This window comes from Microplitis mediator, chromosome 1 (genome assembly GCF_029852145.1).
Source record: "Microplitis mediator isolate UGA2020A chromosome 1, iyMicMedi2.1, whole genome shotgun sequence".
Taxonomy (NCBI): domain Eukaryota; kingdom Metazoa; phylum Arthropoda; class Insecta; order Hymenoptera; family Braconidae; genus Microplitis; species Microplitis mediator.
In genome coordinates, this window is record NC_079969.1 from 11,215,463 (window position 1) to 11,234,385 (window position 18,923).

Genomic DNA, 18,923 nt, shown 5'->3' on the forward strand with positions numbered 1-18,923 from the left:
AATATTTTTGGACTTCTGCGCATGTGAGAACAAGCGAAAAAGTGCACTGTACCTCAACTAGTTTTCATTATATTAAGGGGGGGGGGGTAGGGCTTTAAAATTAGTTTTTTTTAATTTTTTTTCTGAATGAACAATATGTCGAGAATATTGTGTACAAATTTTAAATCAATCCGAGTAAAACTAACGGAGTTACAGCGTTTCGAATGACCGGCCGTTATACCTGATTTTTATACCTGCCCGACCTGCCACTACATACCCCTAGTAGAAATCAGCTGCAATTTTCTTTGTTCTTCCGAATCCCTTTCTCCGGCTGTGTGTCTTTCAAAGGATAAAAACTGATGACTCAATATAAGTATAAAAATTCATATTCTTTTATCGATAGTTCATTTCAAATTTTCACGAATAAAAAACTTTAAATGGATTTTCCCGACAACGTTATTTTTAAAGTCCGTGAACATCATAACTCAAAATGTACTGAACCGATCCTTTTGAAAATTTGAACATTATTTCTTCACATAAATCAACAGGTAACCACAAAGAGTTTTTTTTTGTTTTTCATTTTTTTCTATTTTTTAATAACAAATTAACCGCGATTTTTTGAGCTAAAATCGCGTTTTTCACTTCCAAGTGCTGCAAAAAATCGAAAAAAATAAAAAAAAACTCATCGTGGTTACCTCGAGAAATACATCAACATTAAAATGCATATCAATTTTTTTTTTTCCGATGATCTGGTAACGAGTTATGATGTTCACCGCAAAACGACTTTTTTTCGAGGCGCCTCCGGAGATTCAACGTTACCGGCTTATTAATCAATATTTTTCGTTGAAAATTGTTTCTGATATTCTTTAAAAGTTGTACAATAATATGTGATTAAGTTTAATTAAATTATATTACTCATCTCGCCGGGAAAAAATCACAAAAATATGCTTTTTTTGCCTTTAAACCCCCCCCCCCCTTAATAGTACTTAACATAGGGAGAATCGTCTTTAAAGTTGAGCACGACTTAGTTAAAAGACCGAGACAAGAAATATACATAGCTCGATTACCTTTCGAGGATAAAGAAGGAATCTGCATTTATCTCGCACACGGGACTTGTGAACATGTGTACACAGCCACTTCCACCATGCACGCGTGCACATGTTGGAAGTGGTCGTGTGCAGTGCCACTAGTCTACCAGTCAGCAGTGAGCCAACCCGGCTTCTGTACGACTGCTCGGTGGGAACGTCCTTAGAGGTAGCCCGTCGCATCTTTCGGTTTCCGATTTAAATAACATAGGAAAAATTTTTTTTACAGTTTAGAATTTTATCACTCACCAGGGAATTAGTGTATTGGAAAAATCGATGAATACTTGTGTTAAAAATTGAACGATACAAATTATATATAATTATATAGGGCCATTCTCCATCCCTGTGGAAAAGCTCTCATAAATTCTGATAAGACATTGAATGTTTTTTATGAGAATCTATGAGCTTCGAAAATATCTATGAGATTTAAAAAAATTCTCATATGAATTTTTATGAGAATCTATGAGTCAAAGCGTTTGATGTTTTCCTATCATGATTTCCGTACTAGATTTTTAAAAGAATGAGTAAGATTTTTTAATTTATGAGATTTTGTGACTCGAATTCCGCCAACGATTATGAGATTGAATAAGTACTTTCACTTCTATAAGATTGTTACAGTTTATTCTAATGTATTTTCAATAAGAATTGATCAGGCGAATTCTGATGTTATAATACTTACAAAATCTCAATAAGATTATTTTTTTATACGAAATTTTCAGAATTTATAAGTTTTAGTAAGAGTTATCCTAGGAGATAATATCTTATTGAATATGATAAAATATCTGTCATATTTTATGAGAAAATATTTAACATGTATTTCTTCGAAATTTTATGAGACTGAATCAGGAATCACATGGACAAATGCAGACCTTTTTCTCATAAAAATTTTATGAGAATTAGTAAGAAAATCTATAATCGAATTAACTTGTAAAAACTTGAAAGATTTAATTTTAATTTAAAAGCTATGTGATTTATGAGTTTTTGTAAGTTTTATTTAGAAGGCTATTACTTATAAAATATTATGGAGTACTTATGAGATTTTATAAATAATTTCCATTCACATAAAATATTAATTTTATCAGATTCATTTAAAAATAATTGCTTAACTTCATTTTTTTTTTACAAAAATTAACACCAAAAATACTAATATTATCACTTTTTCTTGTACTTTGAATATTTAAACTGTTCGGAGGTGAGTGAAAATATAAGTTTTTATGTTATTTTTTACAAACCCAGTAATGTATCTTGCCCCATTTTCTTTTTTTTTGGTGCAAGATACATTATTTTTTTGTAGCAATATTGCATTTTTTTGGTTAAACAGAATAAAATTTCTCGGAACAAGTACTATTCTTTTCACGCAAGTATTTTTGTATTCTCTGACCAAAATAACAAAAGTTGCTTAAGCCAAGAGAAAAAAATTTCTCGGGAGAAAAGATCGATATGGAGAAGGGGAAAGTCACCGGTGCTAAGCAGCAGCAGCGGGAGTAGTTCGGTGCTCGCCACGAGATCGCGCCTACGATTTGTAGTGTCCCTGGTAAGACATTTATTTCAGAAGTGTTATATTCCAAATTTCAATACGATTTTATTCGAGTACTCCTCGGTCATTTGACAGACCAACAAGTACCTGTTTGGATTGTACTATAGTATATCCCATAATACATCATGACTTTAATATTTAATATTAATGTTTACTTGAGTAATTTTTGATGAATAAATATACTGACTCAATTTCATTGATTTCTCGTGAATAGATTGCTAAGGATTTTCAGCATAAATACTCATACAAATATTCTTGAGTATATATATAATAAAAACTTTTTGAATTCATGCTAAAAAATTTAATAATTTAGCATATAAACCTTAATCAATCTCATAAATTTTTTCGTTACTATATGGAAAATTACTGTAATCACATTGATTAATCAGTATCAAATCTTGTATGATTACTTCAGAAATCGTCTCATACAATCTTATTCATTTCCAAAATCTACTCAATTGTAAACTTTATATTTTTCGAAAACTTATAAATACTTATAATCACAATAATTCAGCTTCTGTTTCTTATAGATTCTGATGATTTCTATGAGAATTTTAAGAAAAAATTTTTTTTGATGCACCATCTATGAGAAAATAATTGTATAAGAATTTTTGAGATTTTTCGTGGACAAATACTGATCGTTTTCTCATAGCCAATTTTTTTTATGAGATTTTATAAGACCTTTTCCACAGGGATATATAATTATAAATAATTTTTTTTCCTCGGCTATAGTCGACTATTATTTATATCAATCATTTATATAGCCGTTTCATTCGACACTATTGATAAAATATCCATGTTTAATATTTATTTTTGTAACTTTATAATATATGTGCTAATTTGAATATTTTCTTTACAAGAAAATGCATTCAATTTTTCAGAAAAAATCTGTCTATCGGTTGACCCTAGCTGCGGGCCAGCCCTAAAATTTCCCGCTGTTTTCGAGCTCAAGGAGCTCAAAACATCGTCGTGAATACATTTTCGAGCTCTTCGAGCTCGAAAATACTTTTGTGTGCCATGGTTTTCGATAAAAAACCGTTTTTTAGCATTTCTTTCTTCCACGATATCTCGCGAACAAATTAACCGATTTTGATGGTTGAGGCGGCAATCAACGGGCTTTATTGCGTTCTAGAGTTGATCAGATTTTGGAGTTTTTTGGTTAAGTTATTTCAAAGATATTCGCGAATAACTGTATTTTACCATTTCTTTCTCCCGCGATATCTCTCGAACAAATTGACCGATTGAGATGGCTAAAGTGGCAATCGACGCATTTTATTGAGTTCTAGAGCTGAGTAGATTTTGGAGTCGATCGTTTGAGTCGTTTCTGAAAAAATCAATAAAAAACTAAAAAAAAAAGTATTTTCGTCGTCATCGCCAATATTTTCGAGTCTACTTGATCAAATGATCTGAAATTTTCAGGAAAGTTGATGGCCGACATGCTCTTTCGATTGCTGTCTTAACCATCCAAATCGGTTCATTAGTTAAAAAGTTACAAAGAGTTTACATACATACATACATACATACACACACACACACACACACACACACACACACACACACACACACACACACACACACACACACACACACACACACACACACACACACACACACACACACACACACACACACATACACACACACATACACACACACATACATACATACATACAGACACTCGGGCATCATTCTGAAAATAGTCTGAATAGATTTCTAGGACCTCAAAACGTCGACATCTGATAAAATTTCGATTTTCGAAAATCGGGGTAAAAACAATAACTTCCCGAATTTTTCGAAAATCATCGATTTTCTTAGCGGGAAATTAAAAAAGTGTATCAGACAGTGATATTTTCGAAAATTTAATGTTTCTGTTTACATTAATTATCGTCTTAATATTTTAAAAAGAATTATTATCTTTCATTTGGATATGTGACAATAAAATGATTCATAATGTTTTTTAGTATTTATTGTAATTTAAAATATCACGAAATTTGCATTTTATAAAATAGTTATTTCTGATTATAAAATGGAAATGAAATCAGGAACAGGTCGTATTACATTGTGTATTATTATACAAGTTTGTATAAGAGCTATTTGTGTCAAAAGTCAAGTTCCCCGTGCATTGATAAACAAAATTATTTATGTGTTACTGTGAATACACAATCGAGCACAAAAATATTTTCGTAATAATTTTTATTGAAAATCGCTAAGATTATTATTTTTTTTAATAATTTAATGACTTTACTTGAAGTATATAAACATAAAAAAAAGATATGGATAAACATAGTCTTAAAAAAATTTGAAATTTATAACTTGTTTAAATTTTGTTGTAAAGATATTTCAAATTAAATTTTTTTTTTGTAATGAATTAATCTTTTGATAAGACTATTCAAATTAATTAGTAAAATCAACCTAGTTTATTGATTTAGGGTGTTATTAGATCAAATATATTTTATCCGTTACATAAATATTTTTCTGTATTTTTTTTATGCAAGTAAAAATATAAACGCATGAATAATCACACGCTTTATTATTCAGTCTCGTAAGAGATGAATTTTATTTGATTAAAATAACGTCATATTCATTACGGCAAAATGAGTAGTTCTATAAACTCAAGAAACTGAATAACTTACATTATTCTATTGTATGTATTTAAATTGGAAATTTTCCGATATTTGTTTTATGCGACGTAATGGATTCACTAAAATTAGACTTTATAAAATATATGTAACTTATTTTTTGATAATGAAGTTTTACATATTTTAAAAGAAAAGTTTTTCATAAACTCAAGAATTGATTGTCAAATCATAAAATAAAGAAAAGTAAGGAATGCATTTGGTATTTTAGGGTCAGCAGGTATATCTGCAGATGCATCTCGTACCACTCTAGTAACAGCCAATAGTAAAGTCAGAATGAAACATGCGTTATTTTCAACCAATAATATGTTTTCAGAATCTTAGATGGTTTTTCGATGCTTATCATTCTTCATGTTTTTTAAATTATCTCAATTACTTGTTTCATTTTTTTTTTCTAAAGGTCAACTAAGTATGAGATTAAATTTTTTTTTGTTTATTTTTCGTTTTTATATTTCATTTATACATCTACAATAGCGTTTATTAATATATGTTGTAATTTTACGAAATAAAAATTTTGAAAGGTCGTTCTTCAATAGTAAACGACATGAATCTTACTCAAATTCACGTTTTAGTTACGTACAGAATGAATGAGTGACTTGCGAATACAAGCCAATTTTTTAATATCTTAACATAAACTTCGTTGTTCTTTATTACAGTGTTATCGATTCTATTGAGCGTTCTAACGTATGTATAAATTAAATTGTGGTATGTAAATATTCGTTTCATCGATAACGAAAGTGTCAACATGACATAAAAATAAAAAAATACTTTTTTCCTCAATGTCATATTTAAAAATGGTAATTTTTTACATAATCCGTTTATTTTATTTTTTTTGTTTGATTGAAATATATCACAATGTTTTAAATATAATTATGAAGTTTTTGATAAGATTGATTCATAACTAATGAAAAGCTTACAAATACATACCAATAAAATGCGATTTTATCACCATTTCCACATTTAACGTTTTTATCTAGAAGATTGAAACTAATATTCGTTGATGCACCTTCCATCCATTTTATAAAAATATCCCCGTCGTTACGGTTAAAATTGTAAGAAAAAAATTTGTCATTTGATGAAGTTGTTTCCCAGTAAAATTGTTTTGCTATTTCACCCCAAAATTCTTCTGGATGCTTAATAGATCTATAAAAAAAGATAGGCAGGTGAATAATAATTACTCTCAGAAAATTAAATAATAGAATCTACTATCTAGTTATGGTAAAATTTCTACCGTCAATCTGATAGTAGTGAATATTATCTAAATGATTGTATAAATCATCTAGATTGTCATATTCACCATATTTATAATAATTGTTACAATCCTGTATGTTAACTAGAGTTAATTATTCCCTGTTTAAAAATATTGATTGAAAAGAATTAAAAGTGATGAAATTTGAATTCTTTTCAATAATTTCAATTGATTTCAATTTTTTTGTTTGTATATATAGATATACAGTTTGCATGGAGCGACCGCTTCTCAATTGTTTTCAATCAATATTTTTAATCAGGGTTATTATTATTCTAAATAGTTATATTTATAATCCAGATGGTAACAATAACCATCAGAAATTATAATTGTTACCATTCTGATAGTAACTGTTACGAAATTTATAGCAGAAGTAAATATTATTATCCTGATAGTAAATATTACCATCCTGATAGTAACTGTTATCATCCTGATGGTAACTGTTAACATCCTGATAGTAACTGTTACGAAATTTATTGCAGAAGTTATCACTCAATAATTATTAATTCTATTAAAATAAATTATAACACTATAACTATTTTTGCATTGAAAAACGTCCCAATCATTCTAAATAATTGGAATTAAAAATTTAGCATAATAAATACAATTACTTAATTTTCTGAGTGTAGTGAAAGGGCAATATATCTATTCAAAAAGTGTGATATAACAGGCTTATTATAACCTCTTTTTGGGGACTATAATAAAATGAGATACACTCCCATGCAGGAGCCACCAGAGTTGAACGACAGGGCCCTACTTGACCCAGCACTGGGGAACCTAGCTTTGGCACATCTATATTGGCCCATGCTTGGCTCAAGATTGGGTACTCAGTCCTGGCCGTTACAATGATTACCCGGGCTTGGGCCAAGACTGGGTAACCTAGTCTTGGCCATTCAATGGCAACCCAGGCTTGGGCCAAGACTGGGTAATCTAGCCTTGGCCGTTACAATGATTACCCAGGATTGGGCCAAGGCTGGGTTCCCCTGTCTTGGCTATTCAATGGCAAGCCAGGCTTGGGCCAAGACTGGGTGCCCCTGCCTTGGCCGTCCAATGGCAACCCAGACTTGGGCCAAGGTAGAATTACCCAAGTTTGGCTATACCTATGGTTTAATAAGTAGATCATATAAATAATTCAGTTCATCGTTAGTAGGTTCGTCCAGTAGCTATTGTTCGGGCCCAGCAATCAGAAGGATGGCAGTTCGCACCCGGAGCCAAGCAGAATTTTCACCGAGTTTTTTTCACATCATTAACCTCCTTTAGATAGTTTAAACGTTAATGATCATAAATTCTACGAAGTTAATAATAATAAAATTTTTTTTTAATTAAATTTATTCGTTTTCTCGAGGCATGGGCAAGGTCTGGCAAAAAAGTCAGGGCCAGGTCTAGCAACCAGGTCTAGCCCAATGTTATCATTCCAGAGTCCTACCAAGGCTGGGCCAAGGCTGGCTTACAAGCTTTGGCCGAGGTTTTACATACTTGGGCCAAGCCTGCGCCAAGCCTGGGCCCGTCGTACTTTCCTCTCTGGGTTACTAAATACATGAGTTACTTGTAACAAGCAATTATTTCTTGAATTAAGTTGACATATTTTTATATTCAAAAAAGCAATTACGTAAGCCAAAAAAAATCTTTCTTGGACCAAGCAATTTTTTTCCAAGTTCGAGGATATTTTTTTCTCAAGTCAAAAAACTTTATTCTTGGCTAAAGAAATTTTTCCTATTGAGTCAAATGAAAAAATTTTTGAACTAAAATAAAAAAAATTTTAAACTAAGTAAAAAATTTCTCATCCCAAGTGATTTTTTTTTCAGTTTGAGAATATTTTTTTCTCAAGTCAAGAAACTTTATTCTTGGCTAAAGACATTTTTTGTATTACGTCAAAAAAAAAGTTCTTGAACCAAAACAAAAAAAAAATTTTAAACTAAGTAAAAAAATTTCTCAGCCCAAGTGATTTTTTTTTCAGTTCGAGAGTATTTTTTTCTCAACTTAAGGAATTTTTAACTTCCCGCTAAGAAAATTGTAAATTTTCAAAAATTCGGGAAGTTATTGGTTTCGGTCCGATTTACGAAAATCGAATTTCCATCAGATGTCGACGTTTCGAGGTCCTAGGAAGCTATCCTGACTAATTTCACGATGATGTCCGAGTGTATGTATGTGTGTACGTACGTACGTACGTACGTACGTACGTACGTACGTACGTATGTATGTATGTAAATATTCATAACTCTTGAACGGATGAACCGATTTTGATCGTTGAGGTGTCATTCGACGCGGCTTGTTAATGTCTTGAGGCCGTAGAAATTTGAACTTAATCGGTAGGGTGCGTTCAGAGATATTTCAAAAATAAAATTTTTTTAAAAATGTTTTATTTGGATAACTTCCAATTTGCTCGATGGATTGATTCCAAAATCTAATCAGCTCTAAAACTCTATAAGCCGCGTCGAATGCCACCTCAACCATCAAAATCGGTTTATTCGTTCAAGAGAAACCGTTGACGAAAGAATTCAAAAAAAATTTTTTCCTTGGTTTTTTTGAAATTTCTCAAAAACGGCTGAATAAATCAATTTCAAAATTCGACCAGCTTTAGAACTTGATAAAACGCGTCGATTGCCACCTCAACCATCAAAATCGGTTAATTCGTTCGCGAGATATCGTGGAAGAAAGAAATGCTAAAAAATGGTTTTTTACAAAACAATGGCATACAAAAGTATTTGCGAGCTCGAAGAGCTCGAAAATATATTCACAATAATGTTTTCGAGCTCAGCGAGCTCGAAAACAGCGGGAAGTTTTGGGGCTGGCCCGCAGGGTCAACTGACAGACCGATTTTTTTTTCATGGTGTGACCAGTCACAACATTTACATATATAAAAAAAAAATTATTAAAAGAAAAACAAATAAACGCAAAAAAAAATGTGTAAAAAAAAGAAATAAATAAAAATAAATAAATTTAAATGAATAAAGAGAGAGAGAAAAAATAAGGCGAGTGAAAATAACAAAGTGTGCAGACGCAGAGTGCAAAAGAAAAAATTAGTACCAGGAGTCACCGCTAGGCGCAGAAGAGCGCTGCAACATTTTCCTAGTTGGACAGTTAGAATAGAAGTAATAACTTCCGCTCAAAGGAGTGAAAATGGCAATCTGGCAACTACTCGCTACGGGAGAATGTTCTAAGAGGAATCCGAAGAAGCATCCATACGGATTATGTTTAAATACTAAATATAAATGTTTAATTAGTAAACTTGAATATTTTATATACTAAATGAGAATATTTAATTATTATACTTAAGTATTATCATGACTAAATATAAATTTTTAATAACTGAACTTAAGTTGTTCAAATAATAAATGAAAATTTTTAATTTAGTCAAAATTTTTAATCTAGGCAGCTACAATAGGATAATCCTCGTATCCTATCCTCGGCCGATGCTCAGTCGGCAGCCTCGCGCTGATGTTAACATCCGATGCCCAGCGAATCTTGCTCCTATACCCTGATAGCCAAAGCTGGCCGCAACTTGTCGGCAACCTACTGCCGCAACCTGTCGCCAAGTTGGCCGCAAAAGTTGGCATTTCCATAAGTTGACGGCAACTTTCCGAGAAACTTGTCGACAACTTTCAGCTCGTGTAACTGATGCCGATAACTTGGCTACAAGTTGCTCAGAAATTTGGTGACAGGTTGCGGCAGTAGATTGACCAATCACCGTTCTCTGTATGGTATTGGCAATTAGTAATGGCCCAAACCTGTTTAATTACCAGCAGCCGTTTAATTTTTTATCAACATAGCGTAGTCAAATCGAAATGAGTTTTTAATAAAATTTTGGAATGTATATGTTATGGTATTACTGGTTTCTTATTAGAATGTGACTTTCTATAGAGGAAACGCCAGTCGTACAACGTTGCCGATGGCTGGCCAATGAATGGCTACTTACGACTGGCTGATTATCGGTTCGCAACGTTGGGCTACCGTTGGTGAATCAGTGTTTCATGAATGATTGTTTTTAAATGAAAAATCTACCAATCAATTATTAATTATTCAACTTTTTATTGTTATTATAGTTTTCTGTAATTAATAATTATTTATTTTCAAAGTAAACTAAGTTTTAATTAATAAATATTTCAATTTTCCGATTAAAGTTATTTACAACTAACAATTTATATATTTTTTAGTTCGTTATTATTTGCAATCAACAACCGCAATTTTATAACTTTAATTACAAAAATTAATTTAATTAAAAATTAAGTCATAAATTGTTATAATAAATGTTATTTTTAATAATGGCGGTAGAGCAAGATAATTCAACTGGGTTCTTGATAAATAATCAATTAAATTTAATAAGTTTTATTTTGAAAAATTATGTAATTATAATAAAAATAATACGAAGTTATTTTTTTTTTCTTAATCAAAAATATTAATTAAATTGCTCGTTATATTTCATAGAACCGAATGGTTGCAACCATGAAAAAAATTTATAAAAAAAATATATGTCTAAATATAAAAAAAATATATTTTTCATATAAAAAAAATATATTAAAAATACATAAAAAAAATATAAATATATATAAAATATGTATAAAAAATATATTTTAAATAGGTAACTTTTGGCCGATTTTCGTATACACAGAAAAAAAGGTTTTTTATGCTCCTCAAAAAATGTGAGCATTTTCCTCATCACGGGCGTAAAGGCGTAAGTAAAAAAATTCTACGTTCGGTTACTCTCGTGACTGCTCGTATACCTTCGGCAGTCTGCAAAGTTATTCGGTTGAATTCATTAAAGTGTAAATAACGTTTATTAATCGTCAATAAATTACAATTATCATTTATTTATTTTTTGTTATTCTTATAATACATAGAGTAATTAATTTATGAAAAATATTTTCTTGCTTAAAATTTGAAAAAATTTTGTTTGGTGCCTAGGCGTTAAGCGTGAGCAAAATTCTCATCACGGGCGTAAAGTATACCGAAAAGCTGACGGGAGTGCTGACGGTTTAAATTAACTTTATTTGCTTGCTTGAATGATTGCTGGCTACCATTAATCGGCCGATAGTCGAGTGCCATTAATGGGCCGAGGTTATCATTCCAGCTATAAGCCGTTTATCGGCCAATAAAAATTGCCATTGCTGAGCCATTAATCGACATTCTTGGCTCAGTAATGGCCCGATCTAGGGCCGATTTCCAAACTTTGTATGGGTTAACTGAAGAAATCGAGTAAATTAAAATATTCACAAAGTAAAATTTTTTCAACACCGATAAAGAAGATTTACTCCAGCGGCAGTGTACTTTTAACACCGCTTTCGGTGTTGTGATTTAATACCATTAATTTTTCAAATTTCGAAAAATTCTTCAGCAGCCGGATTTGGGCGTATCAAGGTCAAATTTTTAGGATCTTTTTTTTTCTGACCTATTTTCGGTAAAAAAATCGGAAGCCAAATCGGTGACCCACCTCCGCAACTGTTCGGCGAAAAGTAATCGATCTTCCCATATACATTAGGGTGATCCAAAAAATAACAAATTTTTTTTTTTTTCTTCCAAACAGGTTCAAAAGTTTCATTTAGATAAAAAAAGACGCCTGTGAAAATTAGAGCTCTTAATATTAACATTAAGAGGTTCCTCATCGCACTTTTCTATTTTCCATAAGAATAACATGGGAAAAATTTTTTTTACGTCTTCTGATTTTTATAAGTAGCTAACGATGCGCCATAGGAATAATTGGCAGGCATATTTTTGTAGGGAATTGAATGCTCTACAAAAAAAGATTCTTATCATTTTTTGAGGAATCTATTTGTTCAAAAGTAATTTGAGGTTGAAGTCGAATTCATATTAAATTTTGAGATTTTCTACTTTTCCGGTGAAACTATCAGACTTATTACAAAATATCGTCAGACCTTTTTTGTAGACAATTTTAATCCCTAAAAGTTATTTCTAATAAAGTTTTTTCGAATTCCGCATTGTTTTCTAGTTATTTTTATTTTAATGTGATGCTCATAAAAAAATAGTCTTCTGATCGATTTTAAGAGCTTGACATTAAAATAAAAATAACTAGAAAGCAATGCGGAATTCGAAAAAACTTTATTAGAAATAACTTTTAGGGAATAAAATTGTCTACAAAAAAGGTCTGACGATATTTTGTAATAAGTCTGATAGTTTCACCGGAAAAGTAGAAAATCTCAAAATTTAATATGAATTCGACTTCAACCTCAAATAACTTTTGAACAAATAGATTCCTCAAAAAATGATAAGAATCTTTTTTTGTAGAGCATTCAATTCCCTACAAAAATATGCCTGCCATTTATTCCTATGACGCATCGTTAGCTACTTATAAAAATCAGAAGACGTAAAAAAAATTTTTCCCATGTTATTCTTATGGGAAATAGAAAAGTGCGATGAGGAACCTCTTAATGTTAATATTAAGAGCTCTAATTTTCACAGGCGTCTTTTTTTATCTAAATGAAACTTTTGAACCTGTTTGGAAGAAAAAAAAAAAAGTTTGTTATTTTTTGGATCACCCTAATATACATATATTAATTTTTAAACGAATGGTATTTTTGAACCCCACTCAACCAATTATGATAGGTTATGACAAAATTCCTTGAAAAATCGACCATGAGGACAAATACAATAGCTATAATTTGGAAAAATCTACCCAAAAACGGCTGGACCAAAAATATGTACATTTCGCTGAAAGAAAGTAATTTTTGTCGGACGATATTTTCAGAAGAAATTGACCGATTTGCACGGGCTTTACGGCAATTGAATGAGCTTGATGAGACTTAGATTTGACGAAACTTAGAAACAAATTAGTTGAGTTATTTACGAGTTCTGCAACAAAAATGAAAAAAATGTATATTTTCTGTATGAGTTGTAAATTACTCGGCCGATCAACTCCAAACATTATCAGTTCTAAGTCTTAATGAGCCTTTCGATTGTCGTCAAGAACATTTAAATCGGTTCATTCGTTTCAAATATATCGTCGGACAAAAAATTTTACACACACACACCCGTGTGCACACGGGCGTCCATCAGGAAATAGTCAGAATAGCTTCGTAGTACTTTAAAATGTCGAAATCTAATGAAAACTCTATTTTCGAAAATCGGATCGAAACCAACAACTTCCCTTTTTTTTTTTTTTAAATTTCCAACTTTTACGGTAGGAAGTTAAAAATATGGATAACAGGATGTAGTGTATCTGATCGATTTTGTTATTCTATTTTCGTTACTTATCAATTATCTCATAATATGCGCGTCGTCGTAACTCAACAATTCGATCATTTTTTGATGTAGAGTAGAAATTGTCAACACAAATATATTACACGGAGAAAAATGCCGCTGAAAATTAAATAGTATTTACAACCATGACTAAAAATTTGCTATCTCAAATGAAAGACTACAATCCATAAAAAAAATTACGATGATTTATAGAAAATTAATTTTTGATTTCAATTATTACTATCTAGATCGTCATTTTCACTTATCATAATAATTACAATCCTTCGTAAAGATAATTACTTAAAAAATTAAAAAATCTCTCACAACTTTGATAATTTTTATTTTAAAACTGTAATTTTTACTTAATTTGAATCTAAAAATGATTTTGTCCCGCTAAATAAAAAGTACAATTATGTAAACAAAAATATCATTATTAAATTCATTTTAATTATCATTAGATATTGAAAAATTTTATCTAAATTTAAAAATTACAATTACACATAAAAAATTACTATCATTTGTAGAAAATTCAAGTTAATTGTAAGAATTACATTAAAGCTTTGTTAAATTTTCCCTTGGAAAAAATCAATATTTTCTTATTCAAATAAAAATAGTTCAATTTTACAAGAAGTACACAGAAAAAACAGTTAACTTGAATCAAGGAAAATATTCTTGATTCAAGAAATTTTTTTTGATCTATTCGGAAAATAAAAATTTACTTGCCCCAAGTAAACAATTATCTTCAAATTTTTATCTTGAATCAAAATTTTTTTTCTCACGTCAACATATTTTTACGCTTAAATCAAAAAATTTTCACTTGTTTCAAGAGTTTATAGTTCTTAAAGTAAGAGATATTTTTTTTGGAGCGAGATAAATTATTTTTTTGTAGTAATTAATTGCATTTGTAGCAATATTAATATTGCATTTTTTTGGTTAAAGAAAATAAAATTTCTCGGAACAAGTACTATTCTTTTTACGCAAGTATTTTTGTATTCTCCGACCAAGAAAACAAAAGTTGCTTAAGCCAAGAGAAAAAATTTCTTGGGAGAAAAGATCGATATGGAGAAGGGGAAAGTCTCCGGTGCTAGACAGCAGCAGCGGGAGTAGTTCGGTGCTCGACACGAGATCGCGCCTACGACATGTAGTGTCCCTGGTAAGACATTTATTTCAGAAGTGTTATGTTCTAAATTTCATTACGATTATGTTCGGGTACTCTTCTGTCATTTGACAGAACTACAAGTACCCTTTTGAATTGTACTATAGTATATCCTATAATACATTATGATTCATGACTTTAATATTTAATATTAAAGTTACTTGAAATTCAAGTCTTGAATAATTTTGCTCGGAAAAAAAACACAAAAATTTACGTTTCAAATAAAACCAAAAAATAAAAAAAAACTACACGTCAACCTTTCGGAAAGAGAATACATTTTTGACTGAGAAAAATTTAAGTCTTCATTAAAGAAGCAAACTTTTGGAGCAAGAAATTTTTTTTTCTTGGCCCAACCAACTTTTATTTTCACTTAAGCAATTTATTTTTCGGAGCAAGAGAATTTTTTTCTTGGGCCAAGAGATTTTTTCTTGGCCCAAAGGATTTTTTTTTTTTCAATCAAGACGTTTATTTTTTGGAGCAAGGAAATTTTTTCCTTGGGCCAAGAAATTTTTTCTTAGCTCAAGTTAACTTTTTTTCATTCAAAACTTTGATTTTTTGGAGTAAGAAATTTTTTTTCTTGGGACAAGAAAAAGTTTTTTGGCCGAAGTTAAACTTTTTTTCGTTCAAAACGTTGATTTTTTGGCAAGAGATGACTTCTTTTCTGTAGCCAAGAATTTTTTTTTCTTAAACCAAAAAAATTTTAATTTCGCTTCAAAAATAATTTTTTTTGGAGCAAGAGAATTTACTGTCTTGAACCAAAAAAAAGTTTTTGAATCAAGTGTTTTACTTTTATTAAATCAAGAAAGAAAATTCGGAAGACAATATTTTTCTTGAACCAAGTTAACTGTTTTATCTGTGTAGAAATGATTATTAGATTTATTAAAGATTAGTACATTAGTGAGAATTTCTGTTTCGTAGTTGATAAATATTAAAACATTTTATTTAAATTATTGTGAAGTTAAAATATTAAAATTTGCTACAGTTATACTGAATATTAAACTACACTTTAAAAAAATTATTATCAATCCCAAACAAATTTTTTTGTTCATAATAAAATTTATTAGATACACTAAATATTTTAACTGGCACGATAATAAATGTTACACTGAGAAAAAAAAATACTTTTATCAAGAACGTTTACTTGATACAAGAACATACATTCTTGATAATTTTCAAGAATATATAATTTTGTCTCAAGAATTCGTAGAATTGAGGGAAATAATTTTTATTTAATTCAAGTAATATTCTTTTGTTTACTCATAATAGAATATCAAATTCATATAATAACAAAAATAAATTTGATGCTCTTTTCTCAAGAAATTGATAATTAATAAAGATATAATAAATATTTTGATCGGATTTCTTAAACCAAGAAATTCTGGTTTGGACAATAGTATTTTTTTTTCTCAGTGTAGTCTAATGCGTTTCACAATGAAAACTTAAAATCTTATAAAAATAGTTATTTCCAATGTAATTTTATGTAAGTAGTGTATGACATTTTAGAATGTCGGTAAGACAAATTGCTACTCCGGGAGATAAAATTGTTATTTGAGATTGTAATTTTTAGTTCAGGGTATATGATGTCATTGATGTTGTATCCTACCCATGTACTTGCTATAAATTCAAAATTTTTAATCGTCATTGTGGCTGAGCTGTCAACGTACTTGGTCAGGGTATGAAAAAACAGTGAGGACCGGGTTCGATCCCAAGTCGGGCAAAATTTTATTTTCAAGCTTTGATTATAAATTATTCTGCGTTTGTGTACGTATGTGTGTGTTGTGTATATGTGCGTCTCGTAAAAGTGATTCCCCATTCAACCTATGTATGTGTATGTGTGTGTGTGTGCGTGTGTGTGTGTGTGTGTGTGTGAGTAAGTCCTGTTCGTCAGTAAGTAGTGTAGTACCTGAATACGCGTCTCCCGACGCGCATGATTATTATTTTAGGAGTGGGGACGAAATTACTATCTGGATTGTAAAAATTACAATCTGGATTGTAAAAATTACGCGCCAGAATACATCTTTCACAAAGCGCGTTAAATAATATTTACTAAGTACAATAGTAAAAATGATTGGTACATTATAGTTTTCGATTCGTCTTTAGTAAATTTTATCTTGAATGGAGTAATTTTTATGATGAACAGATATTATTATTCTAAATAATATGCTGTAATTTTTACTTTGAGTTATGTAAAAGTTTTGATTTTTTTTAACATTTTGAGATTACGTACTTTCTCAGATTGTAATTTTTTTTTCAAATTTAGTAAAACTTCTTTAATTTTTTTCTCCGTATAGATAAAACACATTGACATTTTAAATAGGCTGTTTACTATTTTACATCGGTAATTTAACTGAGTATTTGTTCTTTACATTTAAAAAGTTAAAAATTGTTTGTATTTTAAAAGTCAAAAAACATAGTTTTTGTAAACTTACTTTTCATGCATTTGTTTATACTGTTCCACACTATTGCAATATGCTGTTCTTGCAAGCTCAGCATTTGGATAATATATCCTATCCGCCATCTTTGCTACCCTTAATTCAAATATTTGCACTCACTTGTATATTTATTTCTGTAAAATCGAAAATTTTAATTTTTCAATTATTTAATAAATAGTTAAAACAAAAAAATCACAATTTAAATTTATCTCAACTCTAAGTAAAAAAATTAAAAATTAAAAATTAAATAATAATATTCATCAATTTTGAAGTCATGATCGATTAGATTATTACATTAATTTATAATAATACAACACATTGAATATGAATGAGTCAGCTGGTAAAAAGAATTATAATACAAATGATTAGCTAATGATATAAATGATTACTTTATAAATTTCTTTTATGTGTAGTATATAAACTGAATTATACATTACGTATATACAGTTATATACATTGATATATATACATAAATATTATTTGTAGTTAAAACTATTTTGTTTTCAAATTTACAATTAAATATATATAGCTACAATGTGGATTCAAGTTTACCTGCGATCTATTTGACACCGTTCACAACGGCTGGAGTGCAACTGACTGCACTGACTCTAAAATAAGATAGAAAGGCCAATCCAGAGCTGAATCCAGTCCAACGTCGGCTATTAGAATGGTAGTGGGGAGCATGTCATGACGATCGATACACGTGGTAGAATGTTTCATTGGGTGTGCTTTAGGTACATTATGTCCTTTTAACATTCAGAAATATTTTTTATAAATTGATTTTTACTAAAATCGAGTTGAAAAATTATTACAAAAAATTTATTTCGAAAAAGTTACAAATGTATAGAATTTTTTCTTCACTACAATAAATTAAATTGAAAGTAGGACATAGCTAATTGGTGTAGAACTAAAAAAATTTATTTAAAAATTATAAAACAATCATATTATTATTTTTCATTATGATATTTTATTTTAACCTTTTCTCGGTTGACCTTGAGTCCCTACTTTTAATTTGAATCGTACGTCTTTGTCTTAAAGTGAGAGAGCGCTGTTCTGCTTAGTAGAGAAGGGGCAGAAAAAATAGTAGAAGGAGGCGCATGCATGCACTACTACGATTAAATCGTTACTCACACAGCCTTACAACGAATTTTGATTGGCGCTACCCCTGTAGAGCTCATACCGATACGTTTCGAGACGAACTTTCGGGAAAGGGTTAAATTTGGTTTTTAGGTATAATACTAAATGATTATTATATTACTTATTAAATAAGATGAATAAAAACGTAGTAATGTAGCTCGAAATCATTGTAGTATAGTCAACTACCCGTCATAAGACTGGTCTACGGGACGTAAGGGAAATTTTTCTTGGAATTTCAATCTCCTCACTACCGTGCGTTTAGTTTTGTTTTGACGACTCGTTGTAAGCCCGTTTTATTTTATATGCTTGATGACGTCATATTTACGGTTTGTTACATACATCAGTATCCCGATTTTTCTAGCGCTTAAACTGTTAGAAATTTCTATTGTAAATTTACGAGAAATAGATTGGAATTTTTTATCCAAACCTTTTTGCCATTAAATTTCCCATACAATTGACTATCAAAATTCAAGACCGACTATCTTAAATTTAAGTCAGGATTTGGGAATTCAATACCTTAAGAC

General features: G+C 30.1%; 1 protein-coding gene across 1 annotated transcript in view; it reads right to left on the reverse strand.

The window, feature by feature from the left end:
- The window catches only part of LOC130669378 (acetyl-coenzyme A synthetase), a 29,384-nt gene extending 11,424 nt beyond the window's left edge, over positions 1–17,960 (reverse strand). Inside the window, exons 1-3 of the mRNA XM_057472280.1 lie at positions 17,815–17,960; positions 17,260–17,396; positions 6,165–6,380 (exon numbers count right to left, since the gene is read on the reverse strand). Of these exons, the coding sequence (XP_057328263.1) occupies positions 6,165–6,380; positions 17,260–17,348 (305 nt within the window). The 5' untranslated portion in view covers positions 17,349–17,396; positions 17,815–17,960. The remainder of the gene's footprint in view (positions 1–6,164; positions 6,381–17,259; positions 17,397–17,814) is intronic.
- Positions 17,961–18,923: the final 963 nt, after the last annotated feature.